At 34.7% G+C, this 19,310-nt stretch overlaps 1 protein-coding gene across 6 annotated transcripts in view; it reads right to left on the bottom strand.

Annotated features, from left to right (window-relative positions):
• The window catches only part of LOC131048700 (DNA-directed RNA polymerase IV subunit 1), a 199,233-nt gene that overhangs the window by 156,063 nt on the left and 23,860 nt on the right, over positions 1 to 19,310 (bottom strand). For all 6 annotated transcript variants that reach the window (XR_009106488.2, XR_009106487.2, XM_057982763.2 and 3 more), the window contains exons 3-8: positions 15,605 to 15,734; positions 15,359 to 15,474; positions 14,982 to 15,149; positions 4,480 to 4,728; positions 1,730 to 1,912; positions 1,401 to 1,631 (exon numbers count right to left, since the gene is read on the bottom strand). Coding sequence is in view for 4 of the 6 variants with exons in the window: in XM_057982763.2 (XP_057838746.2) it covers positions 1,401 to 1,631; positions 1,730 to 1,912; positions 4,480 to 4,728; positions 14,982 to 15,149; positions 15,359 to 15,474; positions 15,605 to 15,734 (1,077 nt within the window). In the remaining 2 variants the exon portion in view is untranslated. The remainder of the gene's footprint in view (positions 1 to 1,400; positions 1,632 to 1,729; positions 1,913 to 4,479; positions 4,729 to 14,981; positions 15,150 to 15,358; positions 15,475 to 15,604; positions 15,735 to 19,310) is intronic.

Below are 19,310 nucleotides of genomic sequence, written 5' to 3'. Positions count from 1 at the left end.
TCTTGAAGATCACCACGTGTAAATGCACCTCTAGGAATGTCTTCTTTCCCAGCTCTTGCATGAAATTCTCTAAATTGTTCATAGGCTTGCTAGATGGGACTCAAACTTTCTTTGGGGCGATGACTTAATCTGTATAATTTTATTAATGCTTCTGCTCCTGACTATTTTGTTATATAATTGTTGGCTATAGTAGTTAGTAAATAGTAATAAATAATTAACCCAACTGTCAGGGTTTAACCAACAATTTTTGACTCTTTAAAAAAAGGGTATGCAGTTAGCGAATTGCACTGATTTACAGTCCTCCCTGACCTGCATTGTGTAACTCATCAATCGTTATACTCTTGTACAATGAATTTAAGCATGAACTCTTACGTTCATTTTTTAATCTTGCATGGTAGGGTAAAATTACATTAATTGACACTACATTCAAGTTCATTCACTAAGTGAGTCTAATATACTATCTTGTGAACCCACAATAGAACCGTTACCATACCAGAGATCAAATGGAAGGAAATCCTACCATGCCTCGAGTTCTTTTATGACATTCAATATATGTAAATGCAAGCTAACCATAAGACTTAATTGTCCATTCATAAGGTGCGTAGTGCCTTACCTAAGATCAGAAGTTCAAAAATATTTTGCATGCAGTCTTGTAAACTCTACCAACAGTGAAATTGGACTTAGATGCTCAATTCAGATGGGGTTTAAGTTAGCAATTCAATTGCGTAAATTCCACATTTTCAAACCTATACACTGAACACTTTTCCCAATCATTTCCAGTTAGCAAGAACAAACACATTTGACCATTTCCCTTCAAGAAATTGTTGCTTAAGATTTCATCCTCTCAACCACAAGAGGTGTTAAGCACATGTTACAGTCAGAGATGGTGATAGACTTTGAGATGATATCCAACCCCCAGCAATTAACAATCAGGGCACCCTCAGCCTCATATTCTCATACAAAGCACAGAATTCAGTTACTCTACCGTGGAGTATAGAATACTGGGGCAGATGCAGGTATCTAGGGTTCTGTATGTTTGGGTTTGCCTCACTTATCATGTGCCACCAGATTAGTCCATTAAAGTGAGATTTCATTGGATAAATAACAATGAGCACTTCCATATTAGCTATTATATTCCTAACAAATGGATGCCAGAGAAAAGAATTTGAACTAAGGTTCTAGTTTAAGTAAGATATTTTTGTTAATTTACTACCATCAAGAAAGAATTTCTCTCTTTTTAGGAAAAAAATGAAGGAATCCATGGAAAACTTGTTGAAGACAACTACATTAAAGAAATATAACTTCTATAAACTAAAAAATAATATTTTCTTAAAATATAGATCGACTCTACAACCTATTTGTATAATGGTTTTAATAAAAGATGAAGAAAGTGCCATGACCTGAAATGGAAGCAGAGGCATTTGAATTTCACCATTATAATTATGTTGCCACTGTGGAATGAATCCCCAATAATCAGAGGCAATTTGGTTTCTCCAATCTTTGTCTATCTTGCTTCTAGAACTGAAATCCACTTCCATGATAACACTTGGTAAAGTTTTTCCATAGATGTGTTTAGAAGCAATTCGGAACTTTATTGGTGGATACAATATAGCTGTATTTTCCACATCTGTCTGCAGCACAGAAAATGAGTAAGAAAATAAACAATAAAAAGAATTATTAAGTATAGCAAATGCATATAGAAGGGCATTTTGCAAAATCAATAACTGACTTGGCAATATTTGCACTTTCTCCCACCATCAGTCTCTGATTTGTTTATGCTACCCCAGTCATTAGTTTTCTGCTTTGATGTAGATATATTTACTGGCCATTTTCTCACAACAGTAGAAAAGTGTCCATCTGAATACTTTTCTTCCTCTAAAGATAGCCTTCCATTATGCACTTTGTTCGATGTCTTCACAATAAAAGGGATGAAGAATATACAGAAACAAACAGATAATAATCAGAAAGAAAACAAGACAACTGTATTTTTGTTCCTAAGCCAATATAAAGATATCAAATTTGCCAGCACAAAATCTGAATATTTGTCTAATTTTCAATCAATCACTCATACTTTTCTCATACACATTTAAGACAAATAAATACATCCAACTTGTATAACTCTTTTCAGGGCAATCAAAGATCATATTTGCGGACTTTGGAGGAAGCAGAACATGAAAAGATCAGAATAAGCTTCTCATCGAGTTGTTTCTATACCAAATTAAAAAGAGTAGGTGTCTAATTCCATGAGTATGCAAAACCATTCTCGTATAAAAGATGATATAGTATATACTTCACATTAATCTAAACAATTGAACCAGCAAAGAGAATCAAGGCATCGTTTGTTTGCCGAAGTATCTGCTGTTAAGATTTTATCATGCACAAGAAGCTGGAGAGAGTATTAGTTTAGACCATGCTTTAAATTTCCAGAGCTTGACCCAAAGGATTGCTGAGAGAGAAGCAGAAGAGAGAAAAGGATGATGGGCCAATTTTACAGCGTAACTTCTTCCCCATTGTAGTTGGTCTCTTTATGATTGAAGATGACACGCCCAAATGCTTAGACAAAGCAGCTATTACCTTTCTAATTCTCTCTCAAATTGGTTATGAAGACTGATAAACATCATGATCAGATCTTACACAATTCATTTTTGTACTATCTACATGGGAACGCCATAAACAGATGGCATATAATTATTAGCAAAAGAAAACTAGAATAGGAAGTGTTTAAGATCTGGTAAACTTAAGTGAAATGGAGTTAGTAATCAGTGCAGCAACCAACCAAATAACCCAACTTCACAAAATTTATGAAGACAAAGAATCATGTGATCTTCTATCTCTAGTTTTGTACTACTTTATTTTGTCTTACATTCTTCTCACACAAGTCCTAGTTGGGTATACTCACATGTACATATCTTTTGAATTATAAAAAACTTAATGTTCAGCTACTTCCTTTATTTGTCTGTGTCATACCATAATCTCCATGCCAACCAAACATTATGTGTTATTGATGTCATTGTGAATGCAAACATTCTCAGACCAGGCAATGTATCAAGGAGTGATGCAACAATTACTGAAGAAAGGAAAAGAACAATAATGGATTTTAATAAGGTACTTTTCTGGTTTTATATTTTCAGTTGGGTGAACAGATACACCTATTGAACAGTGTCAGGTAATAACTAATCAGTACTACAAAGTTAATAGTGTTGACAGTATATAAATAAACAAAAAAACAAAAGTAAACCATATCACAACTAAAATTAACTGTCAGCCTAACAATGGCCTTGACATTTCTATTTCAATATTCTATAGCACCCATGATCATCTGAGTGTTTACAGGAGAAAGAACTCTAGGCCAGAATAAGTTGAATAAGCATCAAGGATGATGTTTGTTAAAACCTCAGATAAATTTAATTCAACTTCATAAAATTTAATCTTGAGAAGCAAAGAAGCACATAAAATCACTTTTGGAAATTCAGCTCATTCCACAAAGACACTTGAATCCTTTTCAAACAGGCCAAGAGGTGGCAATTCAATCTGTAAGTTATTCACAGATCATTAGCATTTTCCTTTTACATGTAGTTTCACTGCTTTTGATTTCCACAGCATGTTCAACGGTTGATATTAGTTTCTTGCATGATGTGGTTGCCAGCTAAGGATTTCAAAGAAGATAAAGAGTATTTCATATGAACTTTTACTTCAATTCATTAAATTTAACTCCATTAAGTAATAATGTGTTAGAGGATGAGAACAAAGTCATTTCAAAAGCTGGATATCTCAGCATATTTGACTAGGTTATCACCAATATTTAAAGAGAAATGCCTGTAATTTAGAGCAAAATTCTAAATGTTGTCATCTTACCAGAGCTACACAAAGAAAACTCTTAAGCAACCAATGCCACACATTTGGATGATAGGAATATATCAGAATATAGTACCTACAAGAATAACACATTACCACATATATCTAGCATTACATAAACAATAATATCGCAAAAGGGCATCAATTTGCACAGCAGAGCCAATTCATGTGCACTGCCAAGCAGAAGTGGGTGTTTTCCTTAGTGTGAACAGAATCAACACATCAACAGAATAAAAAACCACTTGTGCTTTGGAACAGTACTAAACAAAAGAGTATAGGGCGAGTAAAGCATGCTTGCTCAATCATCCTAGATGATGGGACTTTAAAGAAAGAAATAATATGTATCCATCCCCTCAACTAACTGAAAACAATCCATGGAACCACAAAGCACAGCAAACAAATACAAACTAAGGGCAGTACAGCCTGGCATAAGCTGATTCCTAAATACCATCTAGTGAGAAATGAAATGAAATTATTTTGATGTCTACAAATGACCAACACTGCTCAATAGGGCTCAAGGGTGCAAGTGATTACAGTAGAAATTTTAAAGGAAAAAAAGATAGGTTCCAGAAAGCAATCAAAAAAAAGGAAATTGAAAAACCTGGGTTTGAGCATTAAAAGTACCTTTCCAGTTGACCTCATCGCATGGACAGGTAATTTATTGGTGTCCTCTTGTATCAATTCCTGTTTCCATAGTGAAAGTTTCGACAGAGATGCTTCGGAGTAGTCCATTTTTGGATTTTTGGATTTTCTGGGAGGCAGGTTTCTTTTGGGTCTATTGCCTCCATTGCAATTTTGAACCTTTCCACGTTCGGAAATCTTTGGGTGGTCTTCATCATCAGAAGAGACCATATAAACTTTATCACTTGATATCTAGAATAACCGTCAAATATTATGAGAAGAATCAGTAAATTTAGAATGGGAATGTTTCACAGAGAGATTTTTAAAATATAACAAAGAGTAACAAATACAAGAAAGAATTCAATGGTAGGAACATAATCAAATTCCTTCCACTAAAATCATTTCCAAATACTTGCAATGGCACGATAAATATTCTCAAATGAGAATGTAGAACATGTTTAAAGCACCCCAAGGTCAAAAAGATGTAAATAACTATTATTAGAAATATGCTATAAAGTTAAAAAGAAGCCACTTAAAGCAAAGTCTGCATGCTAGTAGCTGGCCAACATAAGAATTTTCGACCAGAGATTATAGTTAATTTGATTAGTAAATTCAATTTCTCGATAGGCAGTAATATATATTCCTAAACATGTTATTTGAGTCTAAAAATTCAAATTTAAACTTCACTTGGCAAACCTACTTTTTGATCTTATCAATAAAATTTATTTCATTCATTCGTTTCATTGTTGTTGTGGATGGTGTTAAACTACCCTTTCACTGCTTTCTTCGCAGGTAGTAGTCTATCAGGCCATTGACCTATTTTAGATACTTGTGCAAAATAATCAAATTGCAATTTCATGTGATATATTCCAAAGTTTTGTGCCAGCCTGCTTATCCTCAGTAGTGAATTCTTCCATGGTTGAGTCGGTAACATTGGAGTATAGTTACCATATCATAGCAACAATTTTTGTCAAACATTCATTAGAACGCACTTAAGGCACCCCAGATGCACAAGAATAAATAACTGTTATCAAACATATACCAGAAGTCTAGAAAGCTCCAAAAAAAAGAGATGCATGGATACTGATAGTTATTGTTGTTAACTAGAATTTATGATTACTTATTTGTAAATTCAATTTCTTGATAAGAATAACATGCATAGCCCAAATAATGTTATTTTGTTGTAAATATGGAAAAGTAGACTTCTTTTGCTAAACATCTTTTATTCTTTTGTTTTGTCATTTTCTTGTTCCTTCTTCTGCTGCTTCTTTTGCTACACATTATCTTGGTAATTTGTGGACGTTAATATACATTTTATTTCATTTCATAGGTAAAACCTATTGGGTTTCTTATTTCTTTAGTATGGTTGATTCTGTAGTTAAATCACTGAAAATAGAGGTTAAGGGGACTATTCTCTTGTTCTCTTACCTTCATATTCTTTTCATTCCTGGACTTTAGTTTTCTATGAATTTTAAAGTGGGTTCATTATTTGTTTGCTTATTGCACGTTACTTATGTGGGGTTATAACACAGAACAAAAAAGAAATAATGATAATGAATAATGGAAAGGGACAGACGTGTGCTGAGGGAAAATGGGAATGAAGGGAAAAGAATGAACATGTATAGAGAGAATGTGATGAGTGACTACAGGCTGACAGAGAGCATAAAAGAAAAATAATGATGGAATGGTCAGAAATATTGGCAAGTTGTATCAATGTAGGAAAGCTGCATGAATGGGGTTTAATGAAAAGGGATGTCAGACAAAAGAGAAACAGAGTCATAGAGTGTCTCACAGTCAGTTATACTTTTAATTAGCCTAAATTTGCCCAAATCTAAAATAGGTAATTAAGTTTATGGAGTACCTTTGTATACTGTTTTCCTGGAACACAAAATTAGAGAACATATATGAAGTAATACTTATAAACTGAAACATATGCTAATGAATTAGATAGAGTGATATAAACTTTTAATGTATTAATTACCATTAGTATCATATTTTTTAGATAAAATTAGATTGTAGGTTAGTTGCCATTCTTTATTATCCAATTTCTTAGTGCACTAGGGTAGGCTGGTTGGATAGGGTGTCCAAGAGACCCTGCACCCTAGGCCCAAGAGCAGATGCTACATCCCTCTTGGCTCCATGTGGCAGGTGTTAAGCATCCATCATGGAGTGGTATACCTAGTGAGATGTCCTATAGCTGTTCCCCCTCATCACAACCATCTCCTCTCTTAAGCCCAAGAGCAAATGCTACACCCCTCTTGGCTCCATGTGGCAGGGTTTAGGCATCGACTATGGAGTGGTGTACTTAATAGAAGGTCCCTCATATACAATGAACAGTTTGTGATATTCTAATGAAGTTATATTTGTTATTCAATTCAACTCATTACGATAATAAATTATACTTGACATAGTTATTACCATTCCCTTACATTATATTACATTAGTGCCTTGTATTAGATTGTTATCAATGCTTTCTGTTAGTACTGCTTTATATCAGCATTAATCATTATTTGTCATTATTCCATTACAATCATTGCATTGATCCTTATATTATTAGCATTACATGAATTCACAGCATTATAACTATTTGTGCAGACTGCATTTGATTTCCTTATTCATTTCTGGATTCATTAACAGATTAATAATGTTTGAATAATTGTATGTTATTTGCCCTTTCAATGTTATATTATATTGCTGTCACCAATTTAATTATGATCATACACAAAAGTTTAATAATATACAAATACCATTTTAATATATATAAATTACTGATTGTTATATTTAATATTAACTCAGAAGTTATTCTTATACATACCAGTCACTGCTGGCTCCTATTTCTTATCCCTGCTGGCAGCCTTAATGATCCCTTCCTATCCTTGCTGGCAATCTGGATGATCTATCCTCTCCCCATAATGGCACGGAGGGGGGGTATTTATCCTTCCCCCATATCATCGTGAAAAGCCACAATGGTCCCTTAATGGGCAGTGCCTCCTTTTGGAAGGGTCGCTGTCCTTTATCTTTAACGGCTCCTTTCAAAAAACACTGCTTCATATAATGCCATGATTTTGGAAACTATTCAAGCCACCTTTTAATGAATGGTTATCGGCCCTTGGTGAATATAGGAGTTAATTGGTCAACAAATATAATATATGTTTTAATACAAAAGCATCATTATAATATAATATATATATATATATATATATATATATATATTTTGTTAATGCATCATTGCTAATATAATGTATATTGTTAACATAATAACATCATTCAATATAAAATGAAAAATGATAATATAATATCATTTTAATATCAATGTAATATAATATGATTTTAATATGATTTTAACATATTATTTTATATGGCCAAAATTATATTAATTATTTCTACTATAAATGAGGGACATGACTATTAGAATATTTAATTATATTTTAGTCACCTATATTTAGTTCCTTGTTTAATGGTCATTTAGCTTTTTAGTTAATTAGCTTTTAAGCTTTATTTAGCATTTAGTTTTTTCTTTTTTAGTTAATTAGCTTTTAAGCTTAATTTAGCTTTTAACTCTTTAATCTTTTACTTTAACGTTATGTTCTAATTATAGAACATCGTCTTGTAACCTCTATATATACCTATGTATATCGTTCAATGTAATCATCCGATTATTGAATCATTCATTCAATTTATTTTTCATGGTATCAGAGCATGGAAATTAAAAATTTTGAAAATTTTTGTTATTAAAATTTTTCCAAGTTTTTATTGAAGAGATTTTTTTTTCTCTCCCTGGGCAGTTTTTTTTGCAGGTTGAAAATTTTCCTAGGGTTTCTGCAATTTTCGACTAGGGTTTTGACCTTTCTGTTCAAGTCGAAATTTTATTTTGGTTGCAGATTCTTGGTGGGTTTTTCGAGAGCTCAACTGGGTCGTCGTCATATTTTTATGGGTGCATCGTTTTACGTGCCTCAATTTTTGAGCCGTCGGATCTGCATTCTGTTTTCAGATTCTTGGTGGGTTTTTCGAGAGATTTTATGGGTTGGTTTCAGATTGTTTTCTGTGCCTTGATTTTTGTGCCAGCAAATTTGCCTTGGAATGTAAAAACAGTTCACAATTTTTGCTATTTCTGTGGACGTTGGGATTTTTGCTGTTTTTTTGGCACCATTTATGCTGTTATAAGTGTGCAGAAAATTTTTATTTTTGGGTTTCTTCCAAACCTCGAAATTTGTGCCTTGGAATTCGTGCCAGAATTCTCCTATAGGGTTTCAGTTTTTTTAGCAATTGTTTCTATTCTGATTTTTTTTAAATCAGATTCTTTTGTCTCTTGCTTTCACTTAGTTGACCTCGATCAACCTCGATTTGCATAATGGCATCATTAACCAACATCATGTTGGAACACAGTCATAAATTCAACAGCCGCAACTACAACACCTGGAAACAGCGTATGCTTACCATCTTTGAGTATCGTTGCCTTGATCAACTTGTTTTGGGCAAGGAATCTCGTCCTACAACAGCAGGTGATGATCAAGACAAACATGATGATGTGAAGAATCGAGAGGCTGTCATGCTTATCAAACTCTCCGTCACAGATGATCAACTCCCACAGGTGCCTTCAGGGAAAACAGCAAAAGAGATCTGGGATCTTTTGAAGGATCTTCATGAAACGTCCGACAAGAGCCGAGCTTTCTTTCTGAAGAATATGTTGTTTTCTATCATGATGGATGAGAAGTCATCTATCCAAGCACATCTTACAAAGATCAAGGACATCCGTGATCAGTTAGAAGCTGTAGGCCGAACCATGGTGGAAGAGGATATGGTAGTGATCACGCTGAAAAGCCTTCCCAGATCCTACGAGCATTTCATTGATACACTCAATATCTCCTCTACTAGTGTTGATTTGAAGTTTCCTGATCTTTGCAACAAGCTGCTCCAACAGGATCGATGGAAGCAACAGTTTAGAAGCAGCGCTAGTTCATCCACTGAACAGGCTTTCACAACCTCAGCTTCGCATAAGTACAAGGGTAAAGCTTCGTCCTTCCAGCAGAAAGGACAAGATCAAGGTCAACCTCAGCAGTCTTCCAAAAAGAAGAGCTTACAATGTTCCTACAGTCATATATATGGCCATTTGGTGAAAGATTGCCAGAAATTGATAGCATCCCAGCAATCCAAACAGGGAGGGTCCAAGCAGAAAGCCAATTCTGCCACGCATCCTGATCAGAAGGAATCTGCCTTTTATGCGTTCATGGCCCAAACCTCCTCTGATGATGTTCAATCATCAACCTGGTACATTGACTCTGGAGCCTCTCGACATTTCACACATCGTCGGAATTGGTTTACAGAGTACATGCCTTTCACTGATTAAGTGATCTTTGGTAGAGGTGAAGAGTATATTGTTGTCGGCAAGGGCAACGTTCAGATTTCATCTGGTGGGAGGGATTTAATATTCCTCAATGTATACTTTGTACTTGGTATGAAGCTCAATCTACTGTCAGTCAATCAGATTATGCAGCATTCACCAAAGCTGGATGTCGTCTTCGAGTTGCACAAGTGCAGCATTGTTGACAGGGAGACTCGCACTACAGTTGCAGTTGGTATTGAGGATCATGGTCTTTATAGACTTGTTGATTCTACTGGTTCTCAGGAGCTCACCATGGCAGCTAGGAGTACTTCCATCAGCACTCTTTGGCATCAGCGATATGGGCATCTCAATGTCCACTATCTCTCTCAGTTGGTTCAAGAGGATCTAGTCGTAGGATTACCTGAGATTCAAACTCAGAATCATGGAGTTTGCGGAGCGTGTCAAGCTGGAAAGAAGCATAGGACTCCGTTTTCAGATGGAGACGCTTGGAGAGCATCCAAGGTCTTGCAACTCGTTCATGCAGACATCTGTGGTCCCATGAACACTCCATCAGTCACTGGATGCAGGTATTTTCTATTATTTGTTGATGATTTCAGCAGACGCATGTGGGTTTATTTTCTTAAGCAAAAATCAGAGGTGTTCACCATGTTTCAAACGTTTAAGGCCTTAGTAGAAAAAGAGTCTAGCTGTCAGATAGTCACTCTTCGGTCCGACAATGGAGGGGAATTTTTGTGCATCACATGGCATTAAGCATTAGCTTACCACACCTTACACCCCACAGCAGGACGGTGTTTTGAGTGCAGGAACCGTACAGTCACCTATATTTAGTTCCTTGTTCAGTGGTCATTTAGCTTTTTAGTTAATTAGCTTTTAGCTCTTTAATCTTTTACTTTAACGTTATGTTCTAATTATAGAACATCGTCTTGTAACCTCTATATATACCTGTGTATATCGTTCAATGTAATCATCCGATTATTGAATCATTCATTCAATTTATTTTTCAATGACACACCCCAAGTGGATGTCCAATGTGCCTAACACTAGGGCCAAGAGGGTGAGCGTCCACTCTTGGGCTTAAATAGGTGGAAAATTGGTGGATTAGAAGGCCCCTATTGTGATCTCCTCTCCCAACCCTACAATCATTGACTATTGACTTAAAAAATGAGGAATGAATAGGGAAAGCAGATACAAGCACCCAACTAGGTAGACCACCCCGAGTGTGTTGGTGTAATTATTTATTCCTATAATTACACTTTACTTAAGTTGACTTAGGATAATGCATCTCATCGTAGTTTGGATATGAGGCACTTAGGGAAGCGTGCACATAGGGATGATATAGGAAAAATTCCACCTTTTGTGGTCTTATCTTGTTACATTCCACTTTCGGTGGGTGATCCACCTCTTGTGGAATATTTTATTATTTCTCCTACCTACCCTTGTTTTTCATTGAGCCACATGTCATGATTGTGTGCTCACATATCCATTTGGCCTTACCTTTATAAGCAGGCTCATATTCTTTGTATTGGTTAATCCAGTTGATCATATTTGCACATTGATGAGAATACAGTTTGTTCTTGTCAAACTATTGTCTCTCTTATTTGTGCTATTCTTTGTGCCCTTGATCTTGGCAAATTTTCACAGAGTGAATATCCAATGTGCCTACCACTAGAGCCAAAAGGGTGAGTGTCTGCTCTTGGGCTTAGTGCAAAGATGGTTTCAAGAAAAGAAGAAGGAGCATAGGAATGGTAAATGGAATGAGGCAAGGTAAATGGAATAAGGAATGGGAAACGAATAAGGAAGTGATTCTCTAAAAAGGGCAGAAATAATGAAGGGTTGTGACTCTTTCAAAAGGTGATAATTATGAAGGTTGTGACCATTGCAAAGGACAGACATGATAAAGATGTGCGACTACTCCTCACTTTAAGATATAAGAGAGAGGACAAATTCAATTAGAGAGGGGAAGAAAAGAGGAAGAGAATAAGAGGAAGCAAAATTTAATCTATATTCAGAAGTGCAGATCTGATTTGAATGGTATGGCAAGCAACAAGGAGATATGACCCTTAAAATGGGTGTCTCTTTTCAAAGGGATGTGTCTCCTCAATATAGTATGAAAGCATAAAAGGAATTAGGCAATCGAAGAAGAGCAGAAGTACTCATACATCAAACATGATCAAGGAAGAAACATTCAATTTCAGAATTAATAAGAATTGTCAGCGGGCTTATATAGGAAATCCCAAAAGGGGACATTGCAGCATCAATTTGTATGGTCAATGGAACACTAAATTCACACGTTGACATAGTAGATTTGTTTGCAAGTGCATTTGTTTGAAGATTTCTTCTATTTGTTGGAAAAGATGAATTCAAGGTGATATTTTTTAGCAATTATAATTGCAATTTTTTGACATGTACACTGATATTGTCCATTAATTAATTTGTGAAAAATCAAAGAAGTTGTGTTTTCTGTCATGTCCCCTCCTTGATTGTTATATATATCCCAAATAGAATAATTAATTATTATTTATTACTAATAATATTTTGTAATATAAAAATAAATTAATATTATAAACATAAATTATTAATTCCGAAAGTGTAAAAGAAAACATATATATATATATATATATATATATAATTATTAATATTCAATATAATAATTATCAACCAAACATAACATCGGGTCATATTAATTATGACTGAGATGATGGAACCGATAGGAATCCTTCTTCAAGGTATTTAGTCATTGGTAAAGATTTGGCAAGCATATACCAATCTAACTAATCATTGATTAGTAGTAGCAAGGCAGCCGGTAGGAATTATTAGGCAAAGGAAAAGAAAGGCGGGAGGAGGATAGGGAACGAATATTGGGAAGTGGTGACTTTTCAAGGAGTCACCGCCATTCCCAAATCCACTCTAACGGACATGACTCCCCACCAAGGACATGGAGGAGAATAAAGGGAAGGCTCGGTTGGAGAATATGGGGGGGAGGAATACCACGGGAGGGAAGGAGACACACAAGAGGAAGTTCGATTGCCTCGGGAAAGCATTCGCACGGTCACCAGAGGTAACTCCCTAACCGAAAGGGAGGCAGCAGGTATGAACCATTACACTGAGGGTTCAGAGTATTAAGATAGTAACTTTAATTAAATTCTCAGTATTACTGTATGCTCACAGCATGATAATGATAACTTAAATCACATTTACAGTATCACTGGATGTTCACAGCATTATAATAATAACTCTAAATTCGATTCACAGAATCATAGCAAATTAATATAAACATAACATGATATGGGACTGAGCATACTCTAAACACTGGGAACAATTAATCAGAATATAGATAGAGATTAATTCTAATTCATTGAAATTCTATTCATAAAGTAATAAATCTCTGCACTCTCAATCTTATTTGAATAAATGGAATTGATCAGATCAGATCAGAACTGTTATTAAGTTATAGAAATTGGCAGTGTCCTAATAGGAGACATTACAACAATTGCCAAGTGTTGGGACATAGAGCTTGAGAAATGGATACCTCATACCACCATTATTGAATACATCATAAATATTCTCCAATTTGTATGTCTTAGAACTCCAGTTCGTAGGTGCAATGGATTGTGTAATACAAAGGTATTTAATAAAACTTAATGCATATGTTACAAAGGGTAAAGTACATTGATATATATATATATTCAATCAGAACAAGGAGTAACATTATGATTATAAATATAGATATTGATTATAATAGATAGGTAATGAAAGAAGTTAAGGTTAATGAATGTAATTAATGTATACGTAATGTGTATGATAATGAATACTTAATGAACATATTAATGAATGGGTTTCAGATATTAAGGAATAAGTATAAACCGTATGTTAATGAATTTGTACTAACATACGTTAACGAATATACGTATCAATGAACAGTAGGGATATAAATTAATAAATGTAATGTTCATTAATATTGATTAATGTGTAATGTTCATACATATTGGTAATGTGTAATGTTCATTAATATGTTGATATTAATCGTAGTCTAGTGAATGTATATATATTAATTAATGTGTAGTATTCACTAGTCACTAAACATAGGTAAAAGATATAATTTGTTAATTGTTGTATACATAAGTTTGCGTATTAAGAAAGATTAGGAATACAAAGGTATGTTAAGAAATGTAATGCATATGTAAAAGATGGAAGATTATATATATCTATGTTAATTAAGAATACATTAAGAATTCATGTTAACACAAGGGATAGTTTATGAACTGAAACTATTATGCAAAATGTATGGCTTGGTTGACTAAAACTCAATCAAGAAGAGAAGGATCTGGTCATAACCCCTTGAGGACTTGGATGATGGAGGCATCACCCAAGACAAGGTAAGGCAAGAGTCTTCCTTGGCTGGCTTGGGTATAAGAGGCAGGACTCAAGGTCAGACCGATCCCCTTTGAGGACTTGGATGATGAAGGCATCGCCCAAGGCAAGGTAAGACAAGGGTCTTCCTTGGAGGGCTTGGGTGTAAGAGGTTACACCCAAGAAAGGATTCAAACTCATCTTTGATTTCCTAGAGGGCTTGGAACCAAGGGGTTCCAAGAGGGCGAGCTTCACGGCCGCCTAAGGACATCTTGGAACCAAGGGGTTCCAAGAAGGCGAGCTTCACGACCGCCTAAGGACATACCTTGTATGGTATTCGTATCCTTTTTATTAGATAAAAAATTATGATTATGTTAATTAAGCATTGAAGTTAGATTATAATTTAGATTACTTATATATACATATATGTTGGTCATGTTCTAACAATCTGTTTTGCAGGTTAATGATCCCTAAATAGTAGGGACATTACATTTTCCTTGCCTTTTTGTCAATTATAGATATATTGTACTTTCACATGAAACTGCTTTCATTTCTGGATTCTCATCAATGCTATTCTTTTCATGTTTGATGTCGTTCTTGTCTGATCATCATATTAAGAGTTCAGGGATGTCTCATCCTCTACAAAATAGTGCACAAACTCACAAAATCATATCTTCCAACATAACGCTGAAGCTATCTATATGATGCTATATATCTTATAGCAGATCCATACTTAAGATTTTTTTATAAGTTCAAGGAAAAATGATAAAATAGAATCAAAAGAAATGTTAAAATCCTTCGAACAACTTACCCCATCCATATTAGCATTTTGAGAAGAAACACCAACATCAAACTTTGATTTTTTTGACCGATATTTGGCTTTATAATTTCCATCCTTTTCTAAATGAGTTGATCTCTTATCTCCTTTCTCACAACCTTCTTTCATGAATGAAAAGTAGGTTGAAACATTTGTCTTTTTCTGCTTGAATGAACATAAACATGAGAACTGGTGAATGCAAAATATTATATATCACAAGACTATGAAAACTGCTAATTTTACAATCAAATATTCTGTCCATCATGTATTCTAATATCATTATTATCAACTTGGTAAGATATTTGTATAAAATCAATATACGTTAAATGATCACTTGCTATAATTCAGCAAATGAAAGCAATGAAGTTGACCTTTTTTTCCTTCACATTTGAGCAGGATGGGCATATCTTGTTCAATATATCTACCGTGTCAACAATTAGATTTGGATTGTATATAAGCCTTGGTAAAGTGATGCACCCAAAGTGTCCTGCAAAGGAGCCAATTTTCATTACAAAGCCATGCAGAACAATTCTTAAACTCCATTCACAACCAAGAGAGCACTAATTCCTGTTCCACACCAAAAAGTTCTTTCTTTGTTATCAAAATTTATGTCTTACCCTCACAGAGATTGATGTCAGTTCCACCACAAGTGGAGCATTTTCGTTCTTGACTAGGATTTGGAAATCCTAGACGCGAGTCAACAAGTTCCTTAGTTTTGTTTATAGATGGGATAACAGATAAAGTTTTCTGAATAAAGGAAAACCACAGAGTTAACAGTAAGGAGGAAGAATGCTTTAGAAAATATACTAAGAAAAATGCTAAACCTAAAACATCATATTCTGAAATATGAAAAATATTTGAAAAGAATATCTAAGATAAATATGAATTGCGGCATCCAAATCAGGAAAAAAGTCATGAAATCGGTCCAGAAATTTAATTGGAAAAAATGGTAAAATTGTTCATGTAAACAGAGGCCAGATGAACTTTAGCTATGTCAACATCTATTCTATTAAGGACTATAATTTAATTAAATATTTATAGATTGAATGAAAATGTTGGAGATAGCAGATACAGTCCATTTACATGTATACACAATTTTTAGAACTAAATGAGGTAACTAGTTGCACATACAATTTATTAATATCTTCAACACCAATCCGTTAAATATGCCTACCCTTATTGTTCAAGGAAAATTTGCACATCTTAAAATTCACCTAATTAACTTTTGGATTTTCCAAAAGTTCTCATTACTCAAAAAAAATAGTGAAATTTAGAAACAATCTCTTTCTATCTCCATTTTCTTGGAAACATCAGTACCTTGATGCCTGACCTCAACATATCGTAAGTTTGTAACCATTTCCTTCAAACCTCTCTCTCCTTAAAAATGATGTGTGTGGACGGATTAGAATCCAAAACAAATACACACACACCCGATCATTCTGACCGTAGCATACCAGTTGCATTGCCTTTTCCTATTTAAATTTCAGAATTATGGCATGCATGATCTAAAAAATGGATTAAAGTTGCATGGTCATGGGGTCAGCCGATGTCATTTCCATTTGAGATGTCTAAGGATTATGGTTGCATGTGTTTCCTCCATAAGATAGTTTTTTATGCCATGATGTTTGCCTTAGGGTGATCCACAGCATCACAAGGAGGTCACAAAGCAGGGCATCAAACAAAACAATCAAGAGAGATGATGGAATCAAAACAAATGATTTTTAGCAAGCGACAGCTTCACAAACACCCCAGCAGTTTTGCCATCGCCCACAGTGGATTTGTAGCAGTGTCAACTCAACTTGGACAAAGAGTGGAATTGAAGGATTTTGCCTTTTTAATTGCATTTCCAACATTAGATCTTCCTTTGGCACTAAGGAAGGATGTTGGAAATGGCATAAGAACAGTTCTAACACATTGCATGGGTTGATTTTCAAATTCTCAATTCTACCTTCATGTTGTTCAAATTTTCACAGTTGCCTCTCAATTCTAAAGTGGACCACATAAAATATATCTTGCCTGCAAAAGTGGTTTTGGTTTGATAGCTGCTACTGATGAACTTTGTGATCACAGTTACAAGGACAGTTAAAGACTTGCAGGAGTGATAGGCATGAAATAGGCCATTGGCTTCATGATCACATCACAGTAATCAAGTGTCAGTTAAATGGCGAATCCACTCAATTGTATGATCTGAAAAATGGGTTGAAGTCCCATGGTCATGGTATCAGCTGATGTCATTTCATTTCAGAAGATGTCAAAGGACTATGGCAGCATGTCTTTCGTCCATAAGATGGTTTTCATTTTTCAATGCCACAATGTTTGCCTTGGGGTGATTCAAAGCATCACAAGGAGGTCAGCAAGCAGGGGATCAAACAGTAAAATCAAGAGAGAAATGAATGGCATCAAGTCAAACGATCTTTTGCAGGAGGCAGTATTGCAACCACCCCAGCAGTTTCAACATTAACATTACCCACTGTGGATTTGCAGCAGTGTCAACTCAACTTGGACAAAGAGTGGAATTTGAAGGGTTTGGGCCTTTCAATTTTGCATTTCCAACATTAGACCTTCCTTGGCATCAAGGATGGACGTGGAATGGCATAATAACACTTCTAACACATGGCATGTTGACTCCTACTTCTACCTTCATGTTCAAATTTTCACTGTTGCAAGAGGAATAACAAGCTGCCCATGGTGCAGACTCCGTTTGCAGGTGTTTGGAGCTCATTCAAATAGTTGTAAGGGTTCCAATTTGTCCTAGCAACATTGTAAACGCTTATACTTGACTGGATATTATGGCATGAGAAGCACAAGCTCACTCTTCTGGAATTTTCTTCCCTTATGAGGCTTCCTCCAAGTGTATTTACATGTTCAGTCTCTTTTGTGGTTTTGTTTTGCACATGTGTGATATATTATGTTGTTTTCCACATGTTGTTGCAATATTGAACATACTAAGTTGAACTGATAGGCAATTTTATGCATGTTTCAGTAGTTACAAGGTATTGTATGAAACTACCAAGCATAGTTGGTGATTGCTAGGAAAGTATTTCCTGCATATTATAGATCAAGTGGTATCAGAGCCCAGTTTTGGATATCCTTGCAAGTGTGTGATCAAGTGGGATTGAGGATTTGGTTCCTTTTGAGCCTAAGATTGGTACACGGCAAGATCAACAGCAAGAGATATAGACAGAAATGGATGAGGATGAGACACAGCTTAGGAGGCTAGAAAAATAATGTTGCTTATATTTCTAGAAACTATAAGGCATCTGCATAGTGAGCAATGGGTTGAGAGCTACCTAGCTACCCAACACATCATTGTATACTGAAAAAGGGACTAGAAATTCATCTTCTCATCGTTGTATTTATAAATATATATACATACACGTGTGCATATAATACTTGCATATATGTATGAATCCAAGAAGACTTTCGAATCTCCAGTCAACACAATATTAAATACATGCAAGATGTGTATACAAACATAATTCATAGAGTTAATGAATCACCTGTGTCGAGCTTTTGTGAGCTTAACTTGCTGATTTTTTGCGCTGAGTTTTTGACAAAATCGGTGAGTTTTCCGGCGAGTACTCAGTTAGTCCAAAGGTTTAACTCACACCATTCCTAAAATGCACCAAAAAATGCAAATTTTTGACTTTATAAGCCAAATTTGGCCATGTTGAACACAGCAGCATTAGAGCATTCAATTGAAGCATTTTTTAGGGGATTTATTCAATTTTCTGAAATTATGTATTTGGATCAAATTAGTTCTTTTTTTTTCCTTTTTTTAAAGCATAATAAATCATTTCTAATTTTTTTTTAAATATGAAATTTACAAATTTATTATATTGAATTGTTTCATTATAACAATTTGTTTGTTGATTAAAATTTAAATGATTTACAGTAACAAAAAGTTTATTTAATTTTTTTTTTTCATTTTTTTATTTTTCTAAATATAGAATTTATATTTTAGGGTTACAAGACATTATATTTGTCAAATTTATTGATTTAATTAATATTCAATTACCACAATGCATTTAATTTTTACATGATTTTTTTAATTCTTGTTCAACCTGTATTTTTTTTGAACAATATTTGTTTTTATTGATATTCTTGATTATATACAATGGAATACAGCTTTGCAATAGAATCGGATTCAAAAGTGCAAGCCAACTAGTTGAAACTGAACCCCCTAGAAGCTGACCCTGCTTGGAAACGTGCCATAATGGGACTGATGCCATGGAGTGTGATTTGCACCCAGTGCACAAAGAAGCTTAGTGTAGACATCAATTGCCTCCATTACCATCTTGTAGGCATTCCTAACCATAGCAC

Source organism: Cryptomeria japonica, chromosome 11 (assembly GCF_030272615.1).
Source record: "Cryptomeria japonica chromosome 11, Sugi_1.0, whole genome shotgun sequence".
Lineage (NCBI taxonomy): Eukaryota > Viridiplantae > Streptophyta > Pinopsida > Cupressales > Cupressaceae > Cryptomeria > Cryptomeria japonica.
Note: the sequence above shows the minus strand (reverse complement) of the source record. Positions and strands in the feature narration are given on the sequence as shown.